The 25,728-nt window shown below is 45.1% G+C and overlaps 1 protein-coding gene across 1 annotated transcript in view; it reads left to right on the top strand.

Annotated features, from left to right (window-relative positions):
• Positions 1–25,728, top strand: part of ADAMTS12 (ADAM metallopeptidase with thrombospondin type 1 motif 12) — a 4,274,824-nt gene that overhangs the window by 2,145,042 nt on the left and 2,104,054 nt on the right. Inside the window, exon 4 of the mRNA XM_085630806.1 lies at positions 23,763–23,959. Coding sequence (XP_085486932.1) covers positions 23,763–23,959 — 197 coding nt within the window. The remainder of the gene's footprint in view (positions 1–23,762; positions 23,960–25,728) is intronic.

Below are 25,728 nucleotides of genomic sequence, written 5' to 3'. Positions count from 1 at the left end.
TAAAGTTAATAAAAAGTGTAACTTACATGAACTATGACGGAGGAGCGTCGCCCCACTGCTTTTGAGCAGTGGAAAAGAAATATAAAATGATAATAACTTGCAGTTATTATCATTTTATGTTTCCTTTGCAGGGGGCGGGTGGGCGGATGCTACTCTGCTCACGGAGCAGGGCAGGGGAGCACTGGTTTGCTCCCTCATAAGTGCACAACTGTTTGTTCGGCCCACACAGGTTGCCCAAACCAGTCATGCGCACTATCCCCGTTCTCCATGCAGGGTGCATTACAGCCTGTTTGGAGAACAAGCCTAGGCCCCCATTCCCTGGCTGAGCGTTGAACCAGGACACTCAGAACCAATCACAACACTTCATTGCAGCGTTGTGGTTGGTCAGGGAAGCCTGGCTGTGTTTCCTGTGCCATAGCCCCACGGAGAGCAGGAGCAGAGACTCAGGACCCGGCGCGGCAACATAAGTCTTTTTGATTATATATATATATTTTTTAAATTGCGCATCGTCCCCCCCCGCCACGCACCCTCCTCGCCACTCGCAAACCATGCTGGCCGTCACTGCTTACATGTCTCTACACCCTGAAGCAACCAACTTTACAATGGTAAAGTTACCACAGCCAAAATTTGCAATAATAAGCCCACTACCACCAATGAACAGCCACTAATACACCGGCAACTCTATCCCATAGCAAATAATGGAGGCAGGGACGATATGCATTGCCTTGCATTATTTTGTATTTGCTAAACTATGCAAAGCCACACAAGTGGCTTTCATTGGCTTCGTAAATACAAAAAACAATTCTGCGTCAGGCTTTGCCGTAAGAGTGACGCAACTCTGATGCAAAATCTTAATAAATCTGCCCCTGAGTGTATATTTCTGGGCCAGAGCTGGCATTGTTGAAGGGAGAGAGAAATGGAAAGATCTGCTGGGATGTGCATTGTTACTATCATCACATATCTGAAAGCCATTGTGAGATGTACAGAAGTAGTGACCATTGTGTAAAGATATTTGGGACCTGTAGTCCTGGACTAGGTTATAGTCCTCCAATTGACCTGCGGTGTGTGACACCTCTCTTCAGTTATTCCCTGTCTGTTCATTTAGTGATCACTGGTTTATTGGATGCACAGTACTTGTGATAGACAATGCTTGCAGCATACATGCCACAATTGAATGTATGAGGTGTATGATACAGTTGGCTGTAGGCCACTGAGTGTTTCAGTATGTGTATTGGTGTGGGCAAGAAATGGTATGTATTGAACTTACATAACTATATCAATCAATCATTCACCTCGGATTTGAGTCCCTTTCTAAATTCATGGAGTGAGAATGATGTTCAGAGGTGAAGGTCGTTCCAGGATTTGGCAGTGCAATAGGAGAAGGAGCGTCCTCCACTGTAGCCATGGTGGATGTTGGGAGTATGTGCGAAGGCAAGGGATGAGGAACGCAGGTTCCTGGAGGGTAGGTGGAAGTTCAGGCGGTGGTTGAAATATGGATGGCCTTGTATGCATGTGTCAGCATCTTGAATTGTCATAATTTCTGGATGGGGAGGCAGTGGACGTTCCTGGGTTGGGGGATGATGTGGGTCCTTTTGGGGAGGTTGAGGTTGAGTCTGGACCTCAGGTCAGTATCGTTTGGAGTCTCTTCAGGAGTTGGGTGGTGATTCCTGCATAGAGCGTGATGCCATAGTCATAGTCCCGCCAGCTGGTGACTAGAGCTTGACTGATGGTTTTCCTTGTGTTGACGGGGAGCAATCTGAAGATCTTTTGGAGCATGCTGAGGGTGTGGAAGCAGGCGGAGGAGACTGTGTTGAGCTGGCATTTCATGGTGAGTTTTCTGTCCAGGATGATGCCAAGGTTGCGAGTGTGGTCTGTCAGTATATAATACCCCAGCAAAGCATAGGTTAACTTCTTTAACTTATCAGCTCATCTTAAGTAGTTTGCTGCTTGGGTTGTTTCCAATCTGTGGATTGTGAGCTAAAGATTGAGCATGAGGATGCAGCTGTTTTTCCAGGTTCTGTTTTTGGGATGTGTTGTGGTGTGGTTGTCTTGGAAATATCCATGCTTTCAACTGTCTTCTGAAGTGTATATGCTGGCTGGCAGTGTGTTCCAGAGTTTCGGGCTTGTATTGACAATGCAGTGCCTCGTACAGATTTCTTATGGAAAGGTGGTACAATAAGTGGTGCAAGCCTGGAGTGTAGTATCCTCATTTGGTTGTATTGCTTGAATTTATCTTGTTGGTATACTGGTGATTTTCCTTGGAGGCTCTGTGATCAATGCAAAGTGCATTGAACATTGCCCTTCTTTCTATAGGGAACCAGTGGAGTGATTGCAAGACTGAGTCATGTGTTCTCTTGGGTGAAGGTAGAGAAGTATTGCAGCAGCATTTTGGATGAGTTGTATTTTGCGAATGATGAATGTGGGTAACCAAGTTCTAGGCTTTTAGCATAGTCAAGCTTGGAAATTATGAGTGTGAGGGTGACTTGCAGTTTCTGTTGGTATCTAAGATATGGGAGTATGCAATGTAGTGTTTAATTTTGGAGAAGGCACTCTCTTTTATGTTGTTAATATACTGTAACAGATATAGGTCTGAATTCATGATTACCCCCAGGATTCGGACATCTTGTGATGCCGTTGGAGCGGTCTCATGTTCCTGAGGCCATATGGCTGTAGGCTGGTAGTTTTGTCATTGTCCGCAGGCCATAAGCTCTGTCTTTGCGATATTTAGCTTTAGATGGCTATTCATCCTCCATGTGTTCATGGCCCAAAGGCAGTCATCAAGTTTTAAATTGTAGAGGTCTTCCAAACCATACATTTAAAAAAAAAGATTTGAGTGTCATCTTCATAGTTATAACATGTGAAACTGAATGATTTAATAAGGTTAGGCAAGGTCAGGAAGTTTTGAATATTAGACGCCGCAGTGCTGTGTGTGAGGAGCTGAAATGAAAGGTGGTTTCAAAACCAGTTCGTGGGCACAGCTGAGAGGCCAAGAATTCAATGGGCATTAGCTGAACTCCCTTTTCACATTTCACATATAGGGGCAGATTTACAAGCCCCTTGCGCCACTTTTGCATCACTTTTAACATGGGAAAAGTGACGCAAAAGTGGCGCAAGGGGCTTTTAAATCTGCCCCATAGTATATCAAACAAGATTGTGCTGTGTGAAGAGATTGCACAGATGTACAGGACATTGAGTCATGTTGTTCTATAGCCAGCAACTTTTTATTATTTTTTTTACTTTGTTTATTAGGTTTTAGTCATGAAGAACAAGAGACAACAGACATTCAATGCCGCACATCTGCAAGTAATACAGAACGGAGCAGTATATATCAGTAAGACATTTAACACAGTACATGTATCATAGGCACATATTAGTTGGGTCGATATCTATTGGACATTTCCATAGTCCAGCGTTACGTTCTTCGCACATGTCCTCTCCAGTGGTCCCATAGATACATAAATTAGTATTTTTCAGAAGTGGAAACTCAATCCGCGACCAATATCCCCAGCTCCACACACAAGACCCAAAGTGTATACTTCCGCGAATTCCCACATCCCAGGTGAGACAAAGCATAACAGCGTCACTTTTCCTCCCATCTCATTAGCCGCTACAAGATCCCTGAGCTTATTTCCCAGCGGTTATCACATCAGGATCAACATTGCATCTCATGTAGTGTTTTCAGTGGTGTGGTGTAGGAGGTACTGTTTAAGGGGTCCCCATATGTCCTTGGGTCTAGATTTGCGAGGTAACGATTCCGTATATATGGCACCCTGGTCTTGACTATATATCAAATCATCTAGCCAATCTTTAAATTCGGGGGCACGCCCCCTACCCCATCTGCACGCTACCCTACGCTTTGCTAACAGTAGTGCAAGTGTTACATAACGGCGAAATGACTTTGGAAGCCGCCCAGTATACCCCAGCAGTGTCAAAAGTGGACTACATTCAATGACATTGGATGTCATTTGTGTTAGTGCCTCAAAGACCTTTACCCAGTATTCCGAGACACGGGGGCATTCCCACGCCAGGTGCAGAAATCCGGCCCCTGGACTACCACAGCGGTCACAGTTATCTGTGTCTCTCAGCTTGAGTCTAAATAGCTTTGCGGGTGTGCAATATACATGTTGGATGTATTGAAAGTGAATAAAACGCAATCTACAACTGGTGGAGATGCATGCAACTTGCTTACAGCAGTACCTCCACTGATCCAGTGTTATGTCAAGACCCAGGTCTGTGGACCAGTGGCGCAGTGCTGCATGTGTAGGCTCCGGCTGTTGGATACGTATAATATGATATAAAGTAGAGACCATGTGCCCGGGGCTATCAGCACTCAGCATGCGATGTAACGGCGCTAGGGGCTCCGGTTTCTTGGGAAACTCCGGGATAACGGTCCGCATTCCCTGTTGTAACCGTAAATATAAGAATGTGTCTAGCGGAGTGGGAGTCGTCTGCCGGAAGAATTGCTCAGCAGAACAAAACTTCCCGTGTATGAAGAGACCTCCCCATAGTTTCTGAAACCCCGTTTCTTGTAGTAATGACATCTGGGGATGATAGAAGAGAGGCAATAGCGGCGAATATATGATAGTGGTGTTAAAACGACGGCCAATTCTATGCCACACGGTGACTGTACTCGTGAGAGTGGTGGGTGGCACGTTTCTGGCAGGAGTGGGCTCATGAATCATCCCACATAGCGGAATCGGGTCAGCCAGCCAGTTCTCTGCCGCAATTTGGGGCATGCAGCATGGGGGGGTCCATCCAGAAATAGGCATAGTGTGCCTGCGCACATTCAAAATATAATTCAAAATCTGGTATATCAAACCCACCTTGCGCATATGGCCTCATGAGTATTGCCCATTGCAAGCGGGGTTGCTTACCTCCCCAAAATAATCTCAGCAATTCTGTCCTGAGTGAGGCGAAGAAATGTCGCCCGGGATGATATGGAATATTCAGAAATAAATATAAGAATTGTGGAAGTATCACCATTTTTATCAGGGAGGCACGGCTAGCAATTGATAAAGGCAAAGCTATCCATCGCGTGATGTTGCATGTAAGGCGCTCCATGGCTGTGCCATAATTAAGGCGGAGAATCTCGTCGCGAGTAGTTCCAATTTGAATCCCTAAGTAGCGAAGATCAGTATCACACCAGTCCAAGGGAAAATCAAGTGTGAATTTTGTCACTGCAGGCGTGAGGGGAAAAATCTGTGACTTTGCCCAATTAATATGGACTCCAGAAAGGTGTCCATACACAATAAATTCCCGTAATAGTGGATTAAGGTTGTCTTGCGAGTCCCTGACATATAACGTCATATCGTCTGCATAAAGCGATATTAAGATTTGTCGCAAGTTACATCGTAGCGCACGCTCCTGATGATGCTGCCGCAGTTTACATGCTAAGGGTTCTATCGTAAGGGCGAACAGTAGGGGAGATAGCGGGCACCCCTGTCTAGTGCCTCGCGAAATGGGGATTTCGGCAGACATGTGCCCATTTATGAGAACTCGGGCGCGGGGGCAAGTGTATAACAGGTGTGTCCATGAAACAATGATTGCTGGAAATCCTATCCGGCATAATATGGCATTGAGATAATCCCATTCCATGGAATCAAATGCCTTCGTGGCATCTAAAAAGACCGCTGCCATGGGTAATTCCGGCGCTACCTTCTGGAGGACAGAAAATATTGTACGGAGATTATGTGAGGTAGCTCGCCCAGGTATAAAGCCGGATTGTTCGGGCAATACCAGTTTGTCGATTAATAGAATCAATCTATTGGCAATGACCTTTGCCAGTATTTTCGTGTCGCAATTCAATAGGGATAGGGGCCTATAGGAATCACATGAAGTAGGGACCTTTCCAGGTTTAAGTAGGGATGTTATCAAAGCCGCCCTCATGGATGGGGGAAGTTTACCATCCTTCATGGATTCGGCGTATACGTCCTTCAGCACTGGGGCCATGATGTCAATGTAAGTCTTATAAAACTCGGCTGGGAGACCATCGAGCCCTGGGGCTTTACTAGATTTTTGTTGCATAATGGCCTCTTAAATTTCGTTGAGTTCAAAGGGGGCACTGAGAAAGTCCTTGTGATGGTCCTCAAGCCACCCCAGTGCCACATCACCCAGAAAGCTGTCAAGTTCTATTCTGCCCTGGCGTTGTGAGGTGTACAGAGTGGAGTAGTGTGTTGTAAAGCATGTTAATATGTTAGCAGTATCTGTGTATGCCTCCCCGTCAGGTCCATGTATTTCCAGACCATGTTGCGAACCTCTGGGTCTGTTAATCATGTCAGCTAACGCCTTCCCAGGACGTTCCCCCTCCCCATATCTACTCGCCTTCCAATACTTCCCCCTAAAGTTGGATTCCCGAGCTGCAATATCTGCAGAGTCGGCCAGCTTCTCCTTGAAAACCAGCTGCGTTTGCGCATCCCCCCAGCCATTTCGCGATCTAATGCTTTAAGTTCACCTTCCAACGTATGCAACGTGTTTCGCAAATCTTTAAGAACCCCAAAACTTTTCGAAATACAGAAACACCAAATAGTGACCTTAAAGGCCTCCCACAAAATTTCTATGGAATCAACCGAATTTCTATTTCTTTGGAAAAAGTCACGTATCTCCTCACCCAGCTACATGTGAAAGATTGCATCTAACAGGGCCGTGGGTTGTAGCCTCCAATGCCGTCCGGGTGTACTGTAGCCGGGCATGGTGATCTCAAGTTTCACAGGTGAATGATCGGAGAATATCTTAGCCACATGAGTAATTGCTGTTATGGTGGGGTCTAGTTCCCTCGACAACAGATAATAGTCTAAACACGCCCAGTTACCTGCGTGTGTGTTACTATGCGTTCCCTCTCGAGTCTCCGGGTGTCGGAGACGCCACGCATCTACCAGGTTGCCCTCCTGAAGGATCTCCCACAATACAACCTGTGCTTTGGTATAGTGATGTGGAGCCGTATTTGATCTATCCAATATCGGGTTAAGAGCTACATTAAAATCCCCTCCCCAGATCAGCTGAGTGGAACCTATCTCCATAATTTTCCCCCATAACACAGTGAAGAATTCAGGGGTGTCTATATTGGGGCCATAGCAGCATACCATGGTAATTGTGTTCGTTCCCAAGCGCCCCATACCAATACATATCTCCCCTGGGGGTCTGTGTGTGCGCCACCGAGCATGAATGGCGTATGTTTTTTTATTAGGATAGCTGCACCTCTCGCATATGTGGAATATGAAGCAAAAAATCTGTGGTCGGCCCATTTGCTGGCAAATAAAGGAGACTTCTGAGGGTCCATGTGGGTTTCCTGCAGCATAGCCACCTGAATGTGGTGGCGATCAAGGTAAGAGATGATTTGCCTGCGCTTTCGCGGATCACCCAACCCCCGAATGTTTCAGGAGAGTAACCTTAGGCGCGAATCGTGTGGACTATCACCGGTTGTGTATGTGCAGTGTTGAGCCATCATTCCCTCAGCATATGCCGGTCAGATAAGATACATGCATGTGCTGTTGTGTCTGCCATGGCTATTGATATACACATTGAACATTGAATATACAATCCAACTCCCTCCCCACTCCCCACCCACTGTGGCATCCCAATCATGCCAGAGAATTCTACCCCCCCCCTACTCTCATCACAAACATTACTACTGTAAATGGAAACCATTCAAACCAACTATGCATTACTTCGTATTGTACCAGGGGTTTTCCCTTGTGGGGGACACGTCTAGGTGGCCCAACCTGTCCCCTCCAACCCTGAGGCAACGGGATGGGGATATCTGCCTCTGTCAGAGTCAGCGGGGTGTCCGGCGCTTACTAGCTCTTGGCCAATTGTCATAGGGTGAACAATACATATTGTCAGACCATAAATCCTGTATATCGTAATGATCCAATACACACAACCTGACCCCTCTCACCCCTCTAAGGAGCATTATGGCTACAGCAGAGACAACAGGTGTTCAAATCATACTTTCACAGCGTGATTAGTCTATCTCGTCAAGGCTGTCTGGGGCAGGCACGGTTTCCTTAGGCTTCTTGAGGCGTTTCATGAATTCTTCAGCTTGCTGATGCTTAGTGAACAACATCTGTTTTCCTTGATAGGTAATCCGTAGTCTTGCAGGATATAACAGCGCGTATTCTATTTTGGCTTGGCGCAGCTTCTGTTTCACAGGGAGAAAGCGACGTCTGTCCTCCTGAACAGTGGCTGTGAAATCCGGATATATTGTGAATGATGTGCCTTCATAGTGTAGTTTTCTCTTCTCACGGGCGACTCGTAGAACAGTATCCCGGTCCCTGTAATTTAAAAGACGGGCTATAATGGGACATGGAGCTGTGGGGGTTGGGGGCCCAGCGCCCTGTGCCCTGTGCGCCCGTTCCACGATGAACTGTGGAGATAGTGCCTCAGTCCCAACGGTCTCCGGCAGTAATTTCTCTATATAAGTCTCCATCTTTCCTGTGTTGGTGCTTTCTGGTATTCCCAGCACGCGAATGTTATTCCTGCGACTCCTCGCTTCTATCACCTCATTTTTAACTGCTATTATTTTTAGTAAATTGTCCATTTGGGTGACATTGCTTTGGAGTTGCGTCGTGACATCCTCGTTATCAGAAATTCTGCGCTCTGTTTCAGTAATTCGCTCGCCATGTTGACCAAGCTTGTGTACTATGTTGTCTATACGACAGTCCATTTTGTCCGCAAGAGCTGTCAAGCCCTGCCGGACCTCCAGCATAAGCGCTTTCATTTCCCCGCTGGTACCAGTGTCCTCTCCAGCGGACCCAGACTCAGCACCCACATCCAGATCGGGCTGCTGAGAACGTGTAGATTTTTTAGTCTCGAAGTTGATACGCGGTTGTTTTGCGTCAGGCTTCCCCATCGTGTGCGTGCGTTTCAGTGCTACCGGCCACCAGACTATCAGGGCATATTAGTTAGATGCTCCTTGAATCCAGTATGGGAACAATGCACTCAGCAGTCCATCTGAACTATTAGGAGAAAAAGTGAGACACAGCTCCCTGCCAATCCGTCCCGGCAGGCACCAAAGCGCTAGTATATAGCGATAGATTGCAAGGTCCCCCAGACACCAGATCCACAGGAGCCTCCGCAGATCACAACGACACCTGAATCAGCAGCTATTCTACCAGGCCACAGGGCCTGAAAGCAGTCCTGGCAAATCCCGCAGTATCACATCTGATGCAACAGGACCAGGAAGACCAGAAGTTGCGCCCTGTCAGATCAGCTAGAAATTGGACTTGCCGCATTCACCACGACTCTCAGTCAGCAGCTGATGGCCGAGCGATCCACCCGAGCAGCACTCCCAGTATTGAGGACTATTTGACCCAATAAGACAGGCGATCAACAAGCGCCCCCAATGGCGCCCGTCCAATATCCACCCCAGGGGGCACCAACTCCTGTAGCACCCTCCGTAGAATCCAATGCCTTCAGAGTCACCACAGGGGGGCACGAGAAAAGTCCATTCCAGGCATTGGGTCAGTATGTATGGTAAATGACAGGCACTGATTGTTGAGGAGATAGGCAGTTCAGGCCTGGATACATCGAGTAATGGCGTCACCGCCTAAGAACTATCTGTCATCCGGGCGGCACTCCCCGCGATCACGCTGGAGCATCTGCCGTTGATTTCTACCACCTGAAGCAAAAGATATATAAATTGGCCAATACTATGCCTGTCTCGTCGCTGGCTGAAGACACTCGTCCATTGGGCTGGCAGCGCATTCCCGGGCGAGGCCCGCACAACTCATGGCCTCCGTCTCATACGCACCCGGGGTTTGAAAGTGGAAGTATTATGCCCGATGAGCCCGGCGGGCACCAGTGTCACATGCGGCTCCCACACGCTGCTGCTTTGCCTCGCGTCTCAGGAAAGAGGCAGGATAGGAACGTCATGAGGCAGCAGGCATTATTTATGAGAGTATCAGTGATCGCAGTGGCCTGGGGAATGTGAGCAATGGCGCTGCCGCCTATGGCCGATCCGCCACCCGTGCGGCGCGCCCCACTCAATCGCGCTCAGATTCCAATACGTTTGCCATTCGTAACAATTCCACCTCAGGAAGTATGTGCCATCAAAACTGCCAAACACATTAAATTCCGAGTCGCTGGCCGCACTCACCCGGATACTGTCAGCACCGGAAGTCCTTTGTGGCCCAGACACCACAAGGGAAGCCACCCTCTCCCATAGCTGTAGATGCCGCAGGTCCCAGGGACTGCTCTTCGGTCCCCGCACAGGAGCCACTCCAAGCCCGCCGCAGACCAAGAACGGCTCTAGCTCGCCTCTTGGAGTTCAGCCAAAGAAGCCCAACAATATCAGCGGGTGAATCAGCTGGGTCATGCGGTGGTTTGGCCCTATTTGGAAGGATTAATAGAGGATATTATGACCGGACAGCGGGAGCCTCACACAGGGGCGGCCATTCCGCTCGTGCGCCACCTAGCGCCTCCTATAGCCAGCAACTTTCATGACATTTTCTATTTGTGATACATACGTGTCACTACCTAAACCTACCAGTCATTCAGAAGGAATGTCCAATCAGGAAACTCCAGATTCCAATATGGAAAGGTGCTTTGATTAGCCAATTGTGCTGGGGCAGAGTTACCACAAGTGAGGTAGGACTTATATTTGACTGGAATTGCTCCGGCCTACATTGGCCTAATGTGAAATATAGCCTGATAAGATAATGTATCTGCTCTACAGATCGTTATTTTGTTGCAGGAGCCATATTGTTTGTTAGGTTAATATGGCTGCTGCAGAGGGCTGCAAATACCCTGATTAGCAGACATGTGAATCTGATCTGAAATTACCCACTTTGCCATAACAGACTACCTTTCAACAAGCACTTACAATGCAATAGGTCTTGCATTCATGCGAGTTTGAGCTATTGGCATTGTAAATGACAATGCCTTTTACTTATGTTTTCGGTTTTAAAACATAAATAAAAGGCATTGTCATTTAGAATACTATTAGCCTAAACTCTCGTAAATGAGAGACCTTTTGCATTGCATTAAAGGGCCTTCTCTACCGCTTGTTAGATTGTAAATATCAGAGGAAGAGACCGGCCTGTGACGTCTTCAAAGTAGTGATAAATAGTGCAGTGAAGAAGATGTGTAAGTGTTGTAAATTATACAGACACAAAGTGTGAAGTGAGAGTTACCTATGAAGCAAGCTGTAAACACTAACAAAGTGCTCCAACAACTTTCGCTCTGTGATTACACTGTCGCGGCTCAGGGGGAAGAGCGGGAGGGGGGAGGTTATTTCCCACCCTCGATGTGATTTGAGTGTGCAGTGTGGCATTGTGTACTGCCATTGCTATCTTTGGCCTAATAAAAAACACTCCAGCTGTAGTAGGGCCCTGGCTTCACCTCCTGGTGCAGGACGGGCTGTGCTTTATAGCAGGCATGAAGAGAGGAAGGGATAGTCTCAGCTGCAGCTTCGGCCCCGTAAAGTGCCCATGCTATTACTAGTGGGCAAGAGGCGCTGTAGTGGTAATATTGGTGGTGGTGGTATTGTTATTGGTGGTGGTACTGGTATTGGTAGTGGGGGTATTGGTATTGGTGGTATTGATGATGGTGATGGTATTGGTAGTGGTGGTACTGGTATTGGTGGTGGTGGTATTGGTGGTGGTATTGGTGGTAATAGTGGTGGTATTGGTGGTGGTGGTATAGGTATTGGTGGTGTGGGTATTGGTGGTGGTGGTATTGGAATTGGTGATGGAATTAGTAGTATTGGTGGTGGTGGGACTGGTATTGGCGGTGGTACTGTTATGGTAGTGGAGGTATTGGTATTAGTGGTATTGGTAGTGGTGATGGTATTAGTGGTGGTGGTACTGGTATTGGTGGTGGTGGTATTGGTGGTATTTGTGGTGGTATTGGTGGTGGTGGTATTGGTATTGGTGGTGTGGGTATTGGTGGTGGTGGTATTGGTGGTGGTATTTGTATTGGCGGTGGAATTGGTATTGGTGGTGGTAGTATTGGATTGATGGTGGTGGTATTGGTGGTGGTATTGGTTGTTGTGGTATTGGTGGTGTTGGTATTGTTGGTGGTATTGGTGGTGGTACTGGTGGTGGTGGTGGTATTGGTGGTGGTGGTATTGGTGGTGGTAGTATTGGTGGTGGTATTGGTGGGTGTGTTGGTGGTGGTGGTAATGGTATTGGTGGTGGTGGTATTGGTGGTGGTTGTGGTGTTGGTGGTGGTATTGGTTGTGGTATTGGTGGTGGTGTTGGTGGTGGTGGTAATGGTATTGGTGGTGATGGTATTGGTGGTGGTGGTATTGATGGTGGTGGTGGTATTGGTGGTGCTGGTGGTATTGGTGGTGGTGGTATTGGTGGTGGTGGTATTGGTGGTTGTGGTATTGGTGGTAGTGTTATTGGTGGTGGTGGTATTGATGGTGGTTGTGGTATTGGTGGTGGTAGTGGTGGTGGTATTGTTATTGGTGGTAGTATTGGTGGTGGTGGTATTTGTGGTGGTATTGGTGGTGGTGGTATTGGTGCTGGTATTAGTGGTGGTAGTGGTATTGGTGGTGGTGATATTGGTATTGGTTTTAGAGGTGGTGGTATTGGTGTTGGTGGTATTGGTGGTGGTATTGGTGGTGGTATTGGTGGCGGTACTTGTGGTGGTGCTATTTGTGGTGGTGGTCATGGTAATGGTGGGGATGGTGGTATTGATGGTAGTGGTACTGGTACTGGTGATATTAGTGGTGGTATTGGTGGTGATGGAGGTGGTAGTATTGGTGGTGGTGGTGGTGGTATTGGTAGTGGTATTGGTGGTGGTGGTGGTGGTATTGGTAGTGGTATTGGTGGTGGTGGTATTGGTGGTGGTGGAGGTGGTGGGATTGGTGGTGGTGGGATTGGTGGTGGTGGTGGCATTGGTGGTGGTGGTGGTGGAGATATTGTTGGTGGTATTGGTTGTGGTATTGGTGGTGGTGTTGGTATTGGGGTTATTGGTGGTGGTTGTGGTATTGGTGGTGGTATTGATGGGGGTATTGGTGGTGGTGGTATTGATGGTGGTGGTGGTGGTGGTATTGGTCATGGTAGTGGTATTGGTAGTGGTGGTCTTGGTGATGGTGGTGGTAATATTGGTGGTGGTGGTATTGGTGGTGGATGTAGTGGTATTGGTGGTGGTGGTGGTATTGGGGGTGGTGTTGGTAGTAGTTTTGGTAGTGGTATTGGTGCCGGTATTTGTGGTGATATTGGTGGTGGTGGTATTGATGCTGGTATTAGTGGTGGTGGTGGTATTGGTGGTTGTGGTGGTATTGGTGCCGGTATTTGTGGTGGTGGTATTGGTGGTGGTGGCATTGGTGGTGGTGTTGGCTTTGGTGGCGGTGGTAGTATTGGTGTTGGTTGTATTGGCGGTGGTGATATTTGTGGTGGTGGTATTGGTGATGGTGGTATTGGCGATGGTGGTATTGGTGACATCGGTGTTGGTATACGTGGTGGTATTGATGGTGGTGGTATTGATGGTGGTATTGGTGGTTGTATTGGTGGTGGTGGTATTGGTGGTGGTCTTGGTGGTGGTGGAGGTGGTGGTCTTGGTGGTGGTGGCATTGGTGGTGGTGGTGGCATTGATAGTGGTGGTGGTGGTATTGGTGTTGGTGGTATTGGTGGTGGTGGTGGTATTGGTAGTGGTATTGATGGTGGTAGTATTGGTGGTGGTGTTGTTGTTGCTAATAAAACAGGCTTTTGAAAACAACCCGTCAGGTGGCTTTAGTACAGATGACATGTAGCACAGATATGCTGTTGTCAGCTTCAGCCCATCATCACAGGATTATGTGCTACCTGAAATTCACATGACTTAATTCGCTAATCATTTCTAAATCCATTTTACTTGGGGGGAGGGGTTGCAACAGACATGAGATAATGCTGGGTTAAAGTGATTGAAAGCAGGCGCCCGTGTTACGGGGCGGCCGTACTGCTTAAAAAAACACAAGCGGTTTCAGCTGAAGCAGAGCATGTCTGGCCTGCTGTAAGAGAAACTCATTAAAGTAAATTGCAGACTAAATAACAGGTCCAATGAAACAACTGAAGTAAAAGGGCCAGTCGCCATGAGAGGGTACAAATGAAGACAAGGCAGTACTAAGGAGGGACTAACAAGCCTATTAACGAATCCAAAGGCTGCGTTTACGAAAGACAATGACACAAGCATGTACATCAATATCCTAGATGTTAGCTGTGCATTGTCCCTACTAAAGTATATTTATTGCTAAAAACTTGATCAACAGAAAATTACAGCATGCTTTCTAAAGTGCAATATGCATTTATTAATAATTCTATTTCTAAAATGCCAGTTTAAGCAAGATATTGCGATCATATCCCGAAACAACACTCTTGTTAATAATCTTGTAAGCATCCTTCATAGACTTAAAAAATCGAGATGTTAACTGCACATTGTCCCCACTCAAACACATTTCTATCACATTTCCATCACTATTTTACATTGCCTTATTCAAAATGGAGAAATACTGGTTTTAGCCAGTAGAACCTTACGTCTTTCAAGCTACTACAAAGGCACACTACATGCAACAGCGATTCTTGCTTATAGTCACATAGTCTGCAATTGCAGATTTCAGACCACTTGAGAAGTCGTTATGTATATGCTTTCAAGAGTATTATTCCACATCTCAGCCTCATTAGGTCTTTTTGGCTCATATGACTGGCTAAATATAGGGCCTTCCCAACGGATTGATACAAGGTTGCACACAAATCTGAATGGGCCTTCAGTGCCAACAGTTGTCCTCGACAGATTTTACTTTTGCATATTTTTATGAGAATTTTAGCAAACTGTTTCCGTGGCAGGTTTAGGTCAAGGATATCCCAGGAGCCCAAATGCCAATTGAGTCTTTCACATAAGACTTCCCTTGAAACTTTGTCCTGCATGCTTAGCCATATCAATCCCCTTAATGATCCAGTTGGTGCAGCCTTGAGCTTGGCATAATAGCCTAATAACATTGGGGTAGATTTACAAGCCCCTTGCGCGACTCTTGCACCGTCGTTGCGTCACCTTTGTGACGCAGCGGCAGTGTAAAAGTTGCGTCCCATTTACAACGTGACGCATCTAGGGAGATGCGTCACGTTGTGAAGCCCTGCGCCACATTAAACCTGCGTCAGGTTTAATGTATGCAGGGAGGGTGTTCCATCGCAGGAAGCCCCGTAAAAGTGACGCAGTGAAATCTACAAGATTTCACTGAGTCACTTTTACGTCCATGCTGCGTCAAAACCCTGCGCCTGCTTGCAACAGGCGTAAGAATTGATGCAGCATGTTAGGCATAGGGCGGCCCTGAGCATTGCTGGAGTTGCGTCGTGCCTTCGACACGACTCCAGCAATGCGTGACTTTTCCGTCAACAGATGCGTCAGAATTTCTGACGCATCTGTCAATCCTTGCGCCATGGTGCACCGTATTGTAAATACGGCGCATCCATGGTGACGCAAGGATTTGGCATGTTGGCGCAGGGAAAGTGACGCATCTCTACAGATGCGTCACTTTCTTGTAAATCTGCCCCATAGCTTTTGCCATGATCGATTGATTACATAGGCTAAATTCAAGTCAGATTTGGGACGATGCAGTGGCATCAGGCAAATTGAAATAACCGTCTGTAGCATTGGCATTGAGGATTGTTCAACCAAATAGCTAGGCGGTCCTTGAATATCAGCGAGCCATGCGACAATGTTGGTATAAGCTTAGCATCAATGACACAGCAGATTGCTATAAGATCTGGTCCTCTCATTTTTGTAACAGTTTTGGAAAGCTGATAATCATGAATGTGGATATTCCGTTTAATACTGAAAGTTTTGCTTGATGTGAGCCATGCTGATTAAAATGAATACCCAGATACCTCATGCTTGATACTTACTCACCTGATCAATAAGACATTTGGCTTTGTTGATAGTTTTGTTTCCGCAGATCATTATTTTTTTCAAGAAATTGAGATCTTATTATCATTACAATAAATGGTTAGAGCGCCTAAGGATCGCTGCAAGCCCATGGCCTAGTGGTGAAATATAATTGTGTCATCGGCACACTGTAAACACTGAAGGTGGACGCCTGCGATCTTAGGTGGAAATGCTCTCACTTTAGCTGGGGCACTATTTATATCTGCCATACAGAGATTAAATAGCAGGGGCCCAGAATATACCCCTACTTTAACCCTTGATTTGTCCAGATCTTTTTTGATGTTACTCTATTGTCGAGACTTTAACTTTCACCCAGGTCTTTACAATTCAATATGGTTCTTAGCAGGGTTGCAGGATTGCCTAAGTTATGAAGCTTCTGCCAGAGTCTTGCTCTGTCTACTCTGTCAAATGCAGTAGTGTAGTCGATGAATGTTGCATAGCGTGGTGGGGCATCTTTTTTAGGTGCAGCTTCAATCAGAGAGGAAAAAAGAGCCAAGTTATCTTCTGTGCCATTCCCTTATCCAAACCCTGTTTGTGAAATGGGAATAAATGCTCTTGATCTGGCCCATTCTTCTGCATCAGAGTTAAGAGCTTTGACAAAATCTTACCATCCAAGTCAAGAAGTTCAATCAGTATGAAGTTGTCCGGCTGATTTGTTGGGCCTTTTATATGTATTAGAGTTAATATAGAGCCTCTGTGGCTATCAGAAATATAATTTGCATAATCCACTATTGAACTGAATTGGCTGATTAGGATTGCCCATTCTACTTTTGCTGTTTTAAATATAGTGACCGGCAGGCCTTTCAGCCCGGGGGCCTCAGCCAGGCAAAGGGAGGCAAGTAAGAATCTTATTCTATCTATATTCTTGTTTTTATCCTTCCATTCTTCGTGAATTTATGAATAACAGCCAGCACCAGTGGTAGATGAGATCTCCTCATACATTCCTTCCTCTGATGTAGCATATAGATTTGTTACATAGTCAACCTACTTTGCTGTCGGAATGCTAGGTGCCACGCTCTGCACATTTCCATTTGACCACTTCTGCACCACCCTCCAAAACCTATTTGAGGATTTTGTTTTTGAGGCTTCATACAGTTCAACCCTCTGTTTTAACTTAGGATTTCCCATAACTTGGATCTGTAGACTTTTTCAAGCTTCCATGTGTCAGAAATTAGTGAGCAGCAGTTTATGTTAATCCAACCCCTTCTCGAAATTCTGTCCAATTTTTGCTTAAGGGCTTTTAGTTCAGGTAAAGAGTTAGAAGGATGACTCCTTTTGAAATCACATGACTTTTGGGGAAATTGGTTGAGTAGCTGTGCAGTAAAATTTGCCCATTGCTGTGGTGTAAATGGCTGATCATTTGACTCTGCATTTCTTCAATTCCTCAATTCTTTGTACAGATATTGCAGTCAACCATTTTACTCTGCGGAGGCCACATACGCCCTCTTGGTCACAAATTGTTTTTACGTGGGGCAACCTAGGTGCAGACGTGAAGAGAGTGCAAATCAACTTTACGTGATCACTGATCAAATTGGGGTGCACTTGAAAGCTGCTCATCTGATTGTAATTCTGAGTGGAGACTCAAATATAGTCAATAAATGAGGAGCTAGTCTGTGGAATGTATGTGCAAGCGGGTGGTTAATCTAAAACTCTTCTACCATTTAAAGTTCTGTAACTTGCTGGTTGAGAGAGGTAGCTAGCCTTTTTCGTGCATTGTCCTTCTTGGCTTTCCCTAAACAGATCTTGGGACTATGCCATGCATTGTCTTCCATCTGTTTCCATATTAAAGGCTCTGCTGTTTCTAGAAGGTGCATATTAAAGTCCCCAGCTAACACCCACATGGCTTCTTGATACGGTTGTCTCGCAGATTCCAGATTTTTCTCTCAGAGAAATATGAGTAAAATCTGTGATTTACCCAAGGTTTTGTGTGTGTGGGGCATTTTGGGTAGGACAAGATATTGGGATCCAAAAAGGCTGCACCATCCCAGGCTACCCTAAGTACCTTCTTTTCAGAAATGTCTGGGCCTGGCAGGTTTCCCTGGGAGTCCTGGCCTAAAAAATACCACAGCTATCCACATCTCCAGAATTGGCCTATTTGCAAGACAAAATCCTGATCTTTCCTTGTGTCTTAGGATCTTTAGAGGGCCTTTCCTTTTCTGGGTGATAGCTCAATCGCACAAGTTAGGTGCTATTTTTATTGCAAGAAGTGTAAGGATCGATTGTGGTTGGATACTTGTGGGTCCCTGCAGATTTCATTTGTGCTGTCTGCTCTCACATTTATTTTCCTGTGTACGCCAGTCGTTACAGCGTACTGTGCAATACAGCAGAACAGAAAATCGAACTTGGGAATTGTGAAAAGCATGTCCCTTGCATTCCAACTTCGATTTTGGAAGAAAAGGTTTTTCTGATGTTTTGACCAGAAACATTATGTTTTCCAGTACTGTAGATGACCCACTGAAGTCCACCACACTGTGAAAGTAGTGTGGTGTACATCAATGGGTCACGTCATCCTAATGCAGTTAAGACCCACTAAATCCATGCAGCCCACTAAATCCATCCAGTCCTGTCCAAAACTTTTTTACAACAAGCTGAAGGGATATGATGGCCACATTGCACTAACTTTGTTAAATGATCGTAGGGGACTTCTCCATTCCAGGAGGACCCACAATGGTAGACTTCTAAGTTGCCGTACATGGTCAATGGAGAAGAGGGCTAGAGAGAGAATAAAAAATGTTGAAAAGTACAAAAAAGACAGCAGAGATAATGGAGATAATAGAGAGAAGAGGTTCTAGAAAAGGAGGGAAATTGAGAGAAAGCAAGGAGAGTAAATAGAAAAAGCAATAGAGAGCAGGAGAGACAGGCATGGAAAGATAGATGCAGCAACAAACAGAAAGGGAGAGTGAGGAAAAGGTTGAAAGATGCAGCAAGGCAGATATTGGGAGAGAAAAGGGGATGCCTAAAGGAGCAAAATAAGAGCTAGGTACCTGTAGAGAAATGTTGATTGGTGATTTTAAATGGAATTTATAGCTTATCATGTTTTGCCCAATACACATAGCCTACTGTTATTTTAAAGCACAATTGTGCACTTTATTTTCTAAAAGGGATCTTAGTATAAGAACTAAAAACCACCTAGCATAGCGATCTTTAAAATCCCAATGCAGTCTAGCCAATGATACTTGATCCACATTGCTTTTTGAATAATGGCACTCCCTTATTAATTATTCCTGTGTGCTCTTGGTGATAAGTGCTAATGCCATGTTTACATTTGCTGGTATAGTGGCTGGAAAATACAACCTACTTGCTGAGAAGTCCACATTTAAAAAATATCAGTCTCATAAATGTTTCATAACATGATGCTTTACTTTAATCTGCACTTGTAGTAATGCAGAACAATCCCTCTGTAAGTAAATATTTTTCATTTCTAGTAAACATAGCAGGCTTCCATGCTTTCTACATTCGCCACTCAGAAACGTTCATGCTTGTCGAAGCAAAGTTAGCCACATAGAGGGTGTAATGCAAGGAGTATATTGCATGTGAAAAACTAGAAAATGTCCATTATTCTGGAAGTAGATAATTTTGCAGCATCCAAATGGTAGGTACCATGCAAGCAGCATCAAAGAGATATGTTGACACAGGGCAGCATTCTAGCTGCTAACTGTGAAACTACCACTCAGAGCATTACAGGCAGTGCTGTTGCCTGCCCAATCTACGTCTCCTTTAACTGGAGATGGAACTATTGTCTTCAACCAAGCTACAGGACCCATCCCAGGCTCACACAATCACCTATATTTTACCATGCCTACCGGTCTGCCTGCTCAATGTCTATTGAAGGTCTTCTTTTGTACAATACCTTTTGAACAACCTACATGTAACTATGAGGGATGTATGCCAATGTCAGCAACTGCTTCAAATCCATTCAGTTTTGACTTGTGTTTTTGATTAAATGTAATTGAACTATTACATCTTTTGTCAGAACCTTACAGTGACATTCATTGTGGGACCTTCACAACCTCCCCTGTAAAATTTAATTTAAATTTGATTTAGTTTTCAAAATTGTTGCATTCCTAAAATGTTTAAAACATGCAGTTCGCCACTAATTTCACAAAATGTGGTTGATGGATATGATCCAATCTCTCTGTAAAGTTAGTTTAACTTAGTTGCAACTTTTTTTGAAGCTGTGCATATGAAGTTGGTTGAAATTAGGAAACTCCACACTTTTTGAAGCAGGTAAAGTTTCCTAAAAGTACGTAAGATAAGGTTTATCCTTTCGGCCCTTCCAGGTGTGATGATTTCCTGATGCAGAATGTCCCAGATATGACATCCTCCAGCAAATACATTTTGAGTGTGTGTGCTGGACATCCACCATTTTGGGTAAGATGTGTGGGAAGGAGGGCTTTGAACTGAGGCCAATGTTAAAAATGGGTGTTTCTAGTTGGCAGAGCTAGGTACCTTTATCCAAATAGGGACCCTTGCTTCTAATCAGGGTAAGGGTGATAAACACTTTAGATAACCCCTGCTCACCTCCTTGGTAGCTTGGCACGAGCAGACAGGCTTATCCCAAAGGCAATGTGTAAAGTATTTGTACCAATACTCAGAGGACCACAGTGAAAACTCCACAAATGGACACCACACCAGTTTAGAAAAATAAACTTGTACCATAGAAAACTATGGATGCTTGTTCACTAAAGTACCTGCTTCAAAGTAGCTGCGTCAAAGTTCACCAAGCCAAACAGCTGCAGCCTCAGAAAACAAAGAGATGCAACACTCCTGAGTCCCTGAGGAGGTGATGCGACAGTCCCGCTGCACGCAGAGGAAGGGTTGCGTCGATTCCGGTCTGTATGGGGAGTGATGCGTCTATTCTTCGTGCCGGTTTCGGCCCGCAGGTGATGTGTTGGAAAAACTTGCCACACAGGTACGATGCCTGGAAATCTGGGATGCATCGGCGATCGATGCAGCGGTGTTGCATGGCGCTGCATCGGTCCTCTTCAGCCGTGATCCCTCGATGCGTTGATCCTTGCAGCAACGACAGGTGCTGCGATGGTTCTCGCAGCAGTGCAGCAATGCATGGAAATTCTTCTTGCGCCGTGAAGATGCGTTGGAAAAACAGCCGCAAGAAGAGCGATGCATCGATTTCTGTAGTTCTTTGAGTTTCTTCTCTCTTCCAGCTCCCAAACAGTAGCAATAACCTCCAGAGGCCCAACTCTGGCACAGGCACCTCAGGGCAGGTCAGAACTCAAAACAGCAGAGTTCAGAGGAGCTGGGGGTGAAGTCTGTGTGTCCCTGAGACTTCTTAACAGGAGGCCAGCTCACTTCAGGCCCTTGGAGATCTCCTTCAAGCAGGGAACACAGCACACAGCAAAGTCCTTCTCCTATCCTTGGCAGAAACAGCAACTGCAGGCCAACCCCAGACACACATCAAGGGGAGTACTTCTCCTCAGTCTCTCCAGCTCTTCTCCTCTGCAAAAGTTCCTCTTGAATTCCAGGAATTATCTAAAGGTCATGGATTTTAGGTTTAATACTAAACTCCAAAATGTCTTTGTGCAAGGGGCTCTGAGCCCAGTTCAATCCAGTTCTGGGGGTACTCTGCCAGTGCACAACAACATCCTTTGTAAGTGTGGGCCTAGGTCCCAGACACACCACAGGGGGGTGAAGCCAGCATTGTGGAAGGCAGGCACAGCCCTATTCAGGTACAGGTGCTACTCCTCCTCCAACCACTCCAAATGCAGATCAAGCCTATTCAGCCTAGTGCTGACTCATTCAGACTCCTGCAGCCACGGCACCTACCCAGCCTCTGTCACTCCAAAGCCAGACAGTCAATCCACAAACAGGCAGAGGCACACAGGAAGGATGAACAAGAAAAATAGCCACTTTCTAAAAGTGGTATTTTGAAACACACAATATAAAAACCATCTTTACTAAAAGATGTGTTATTAAATTCTGAGTGGTACTAAACTCAATTTTTCTTTCTTATCCCTATGGGAAAATATGCTTGTAAAATGTTGCAAAGCATTCCCCATTCTGTCCTATGAGCAAGATAGCCTTTCAATCGTGAAAAACGAAATTGGCAGTATTTCACAATCAGGACATGTTACACACACCAGTACATGTCCTACCTTTCACATACACTGCACCCTGCCCAGGGTGGGGGTACCTTAGGCCTACCATAGGGGTGTCCTATGTGGAAGAAAAGTCAAGGGTAAGGCCTAGCAAGTGGGCGCACTTGCCAAGTCGACATGGCAGTTAACAAACTGCGCACAGGCACTGCGGTGGCAGGCCTGAGACCTCTTTTCAGGGCTACCATGTGGGTGGGATAATCAGTGCTACAAGCCTACTAGTAGCATTTGATTTTCCTGCCCTGGCACACTTAGTGCACTTTACTAGGGACCTACTGGTAAAACAAATATGCCAATCAGGGGGAACCAATCTCAATATCAATTTACACAGCGAGCATATGCACTTTAGCACTGATCAGCAGTGGTAAAGTGCCCAGAGTCCAATTGCCAACGAACACAGGTCAGGAAAAAATAGGAGGAAGAAGCAAAAAGTCTGGGGATAACCCAGCAAAAAGGGCCATTTCCAACAGCCAGCATATTATTTTGACAAAAGAACTTGATAACCTTTTCATTGCACAGAGCTTGAACAGTTTAGAAAATATACAAAGTTGTGAGTCAGCCTACTTTATAACCTTACACCCTTCTGCTTTAAATACCATCTAATTCTAAAAGAGATTTAAATGTCATTTTACAGGGGAGGTTGAGAAAGTCCCACAATGAATTTAACTGTAGGGTTGTGATAAAAGATGGATAGTTCAATCACATTTCATTTAAAAGTACCAGTCAAAACTGCATGGACTTGAAGCGGGACATAGTAAGTATGCACCCAAATGGATAAATGCCGGGACTAAGTGAAAGTGACCATAATTGAGGCCAGTGGCAGTGTTTCTTCAACAATCTTTATCTTCCTGCATAAATAATTTTCAAGAAAAATGTGAACCACATGAGTTAATCATTCCTTCAAATTAATTATGCTATCAAAACTTGTAAACTACAATATGAAACTTGAAGTATATGTTAAGGGGGGCATTGTCCTTAGCTATAACCAAACATTTAAAATTGTGCTGTAAAGGTACATTCATACAACAAAATAGGTGGCAGAGTATTGAAAGGTAAGTGCATGTAAGTAAGTACAGATTTACTATTCCTAACGCCACATCTACATACCTTGAAGATATATTAACTGTATAGGTACATATATGTGAAGTGTTCCTATAAAAGCAGATGGCAGTATGTTATGGCTGTAGTGACATGGCCATCGTAAACATACAGCTGCATTTTACTGTTCCTGTATCATAGGAGATAGTACTCTGGTTACCATAGACATAGTAAGCTGGATGCAAACGTGCCAACTATATTAAAAGTTGCCTTGCCGGTCCATGCCTTTCCTCAGGGTCCATGAAAAAGGACATAGCTGCCTATGCATGTCTGCCCTTCTCCACGTCAAATATCACTGCCCCCCCCCCCTTAATACCTCAATAATGTATTTATATGCCACTGCACCCCATCTTTAAATTCGCAATACAAACATGGACTTTTTTGAAAATGTTGCTTAGACCTGTCTAGACACATATGACCATTTTTATAATGGGAATAGCCAAACTACTTTTTGATGAAATTTTAAAATATTTTGTCCATGTGATTCCAGTTTTACTAAATCTTTGTAACATTTTAAGATATCCTTTAGGTTTTTGTTATGAGAACATGTATGCCTTTTCTGAAATGATTTAAAAGTGTCTGAACGTTTCCTTTATCGATCATGTTCCTAAATAAATAAACAAATTAGATAAAAATGCTAAAAGCTGACTTCTAACCAATTGTTCCTGTACTTTATCTTCTTTTATATAGACAGAGTTAATGTTTTTCGGGAACTAAAACGACAAAGAGAAACTTTAGAAAAGACAAGTGTGAGAAGCCGGAAGCTCTCCCAGCGCTCGGTCAGCAAAGAAAGATGGGTGGAGACGCTAGTGGTGGCTGATACCAAAATGATAGAATATCATGGAAGTGAGAATGTGGAAGCTTATATCTTCACCATTTTAAACATGGTAAGTGAATCCAACATGACAAACACATATCCCAATACATGTGCAGAGTGTAGCGAACTGTAGTGCAGCAGGTGCAGCAGCACTGGAAGCCACAGGAGTGAGAGGCCCGCTGTACCCCAATAATAGCTGTCCTTAACTATCTGAACCCTTTTCCTTGCTTACATTAAGACCTATAGCACCCTTGCTGCTCTAATGCAAATGTTCATGTTTGCTGGATTGCAGGTTCATGATGTCTGCTTTCATGTTTTTAACTAGTGTGGGTTCTAATTCAGCCACTGCATATTTGAATCAAGTAGTGACTTTCCAGTGACCAACAAGCAGAAAGGCAATTTCACTAACTCCCTTATAAATAATTTGCCTTCCTACATATTGGTCATGGATGTTGGTAACGGGAAACATGCCTGCATTGTGATGTTCAGCAGATTTTGTAACCCAGTAGATATGGCTGAACGCATGGCTACTTTCACATTAAACAGAAAAGAAAATGTTTGCAGTTTAAAGATACTGTTACGAAAGCAATGGCAGGAGAAAAATATGTACTGGAATTGAAGCTATAAATGGCTTCCTGTAATAATATGGTCAAAGTAACTATTCAGATACAGAGTCTGCAGCAAATATTCAAAACAACAGAAAATCCTTTATTTTGAGGTGATGTAAAGGAAGGGGGTTGTAATGTTTGGGGTTAGTCTCCACCTTGGTGTGCTAATAACCACACAGACGTGGCACTTGGAGGAGTGGTTACTCATTAGATAAATCAAGCCCAGCTAACATGCTTTTTATTCAAAACATCTGGCCATATGCCAGATGTTCCCACTTTGCTCACGCATGCAGAGTCTACAAGGTTATCACCCTTGTGTGTGTGGTGTACCCTAGTTCTCTGCAATTCTACATTCCTCCTATACCATGGAAAAAAATAACACTAAACCTATCAAATGCCAAAACTTTGTGGAACACATAATTCTAGTCCCTCATGATCATAACCACACTAGCAGTTCGTCTCAGGTTTACTCACGACCTCTGCATCTTCATCCACCTCGAGTCAGCCATATAGAAAGTCCTTGTACTTCTGGGATGGTAAAGATACAGAAAGTATGCTGTTCCTAATTATGAGACAAGGGAAAACTAGGGGAACCGGTTTTGCGTGGTCATGAGATGTAGGAGGACAGGGATTCCTCCTTTTGGAATTCGGGGCCCTCACACACCCGGCTGGGTGTCATGCTTCATCATAGGCCTGCTCCTCGTCAGGTCGGCGCTGCAATAAATGATGGGCTCCCTATGAGGAGCTCTTTGGCGGAGATCTTTCATTACAAATTGCCGTTTGGTGCCGAGTGGTGCCTTAGCATGTATGAGCGAGGGTTAGATAACCCCTCAACCATGGAGATCACCATGACTCCTTTGACACCTTGGCGGTCTTTTATGATCATGCAGTAACCCACGAGAATCATCTTGGAGTCCTGGTACATTTAATCTAACTTCACCATGACTATCTATGACACCTTGGAGGTTAATCACATGCCGAGTGCGGTCTTTTATGATCATGCAGTAACCCACAAGAATCCCTCCTTTGTGATTGACTTCTGGGATGGTCCCAGGTGGGACCGCTACAGTTACTGTCCTAGACCACTCCTGGTAGAGGATTCCAGCGAGGATCCCACTGGATTCGAAACCGCTGCTGATCTTTGGTTTCTGCTGCTAACTGCAGGGGAAGGGCTTGGTGTAGTTGCCGGATGGGCCAGCGAGGATGTCAAAAATAGATCTTCTGAGTGACT

This window comes from Triturus cristatus, chromosome 2_1 (assembly GCF_964204655.1).
Source record: "Triturus cristatus chromosome 2_1, aTriCri1.1, whole genome shotgun sequence".
Lineage (NCBI taxonomy): Eukaryota > Metazoa > Chordata > Amphibia > Caudata > Salamandridae > Triturus > Triturus cristatus.
This window is presented reverse-complemented; position numbering and strand designations above follow the sequence as displayed.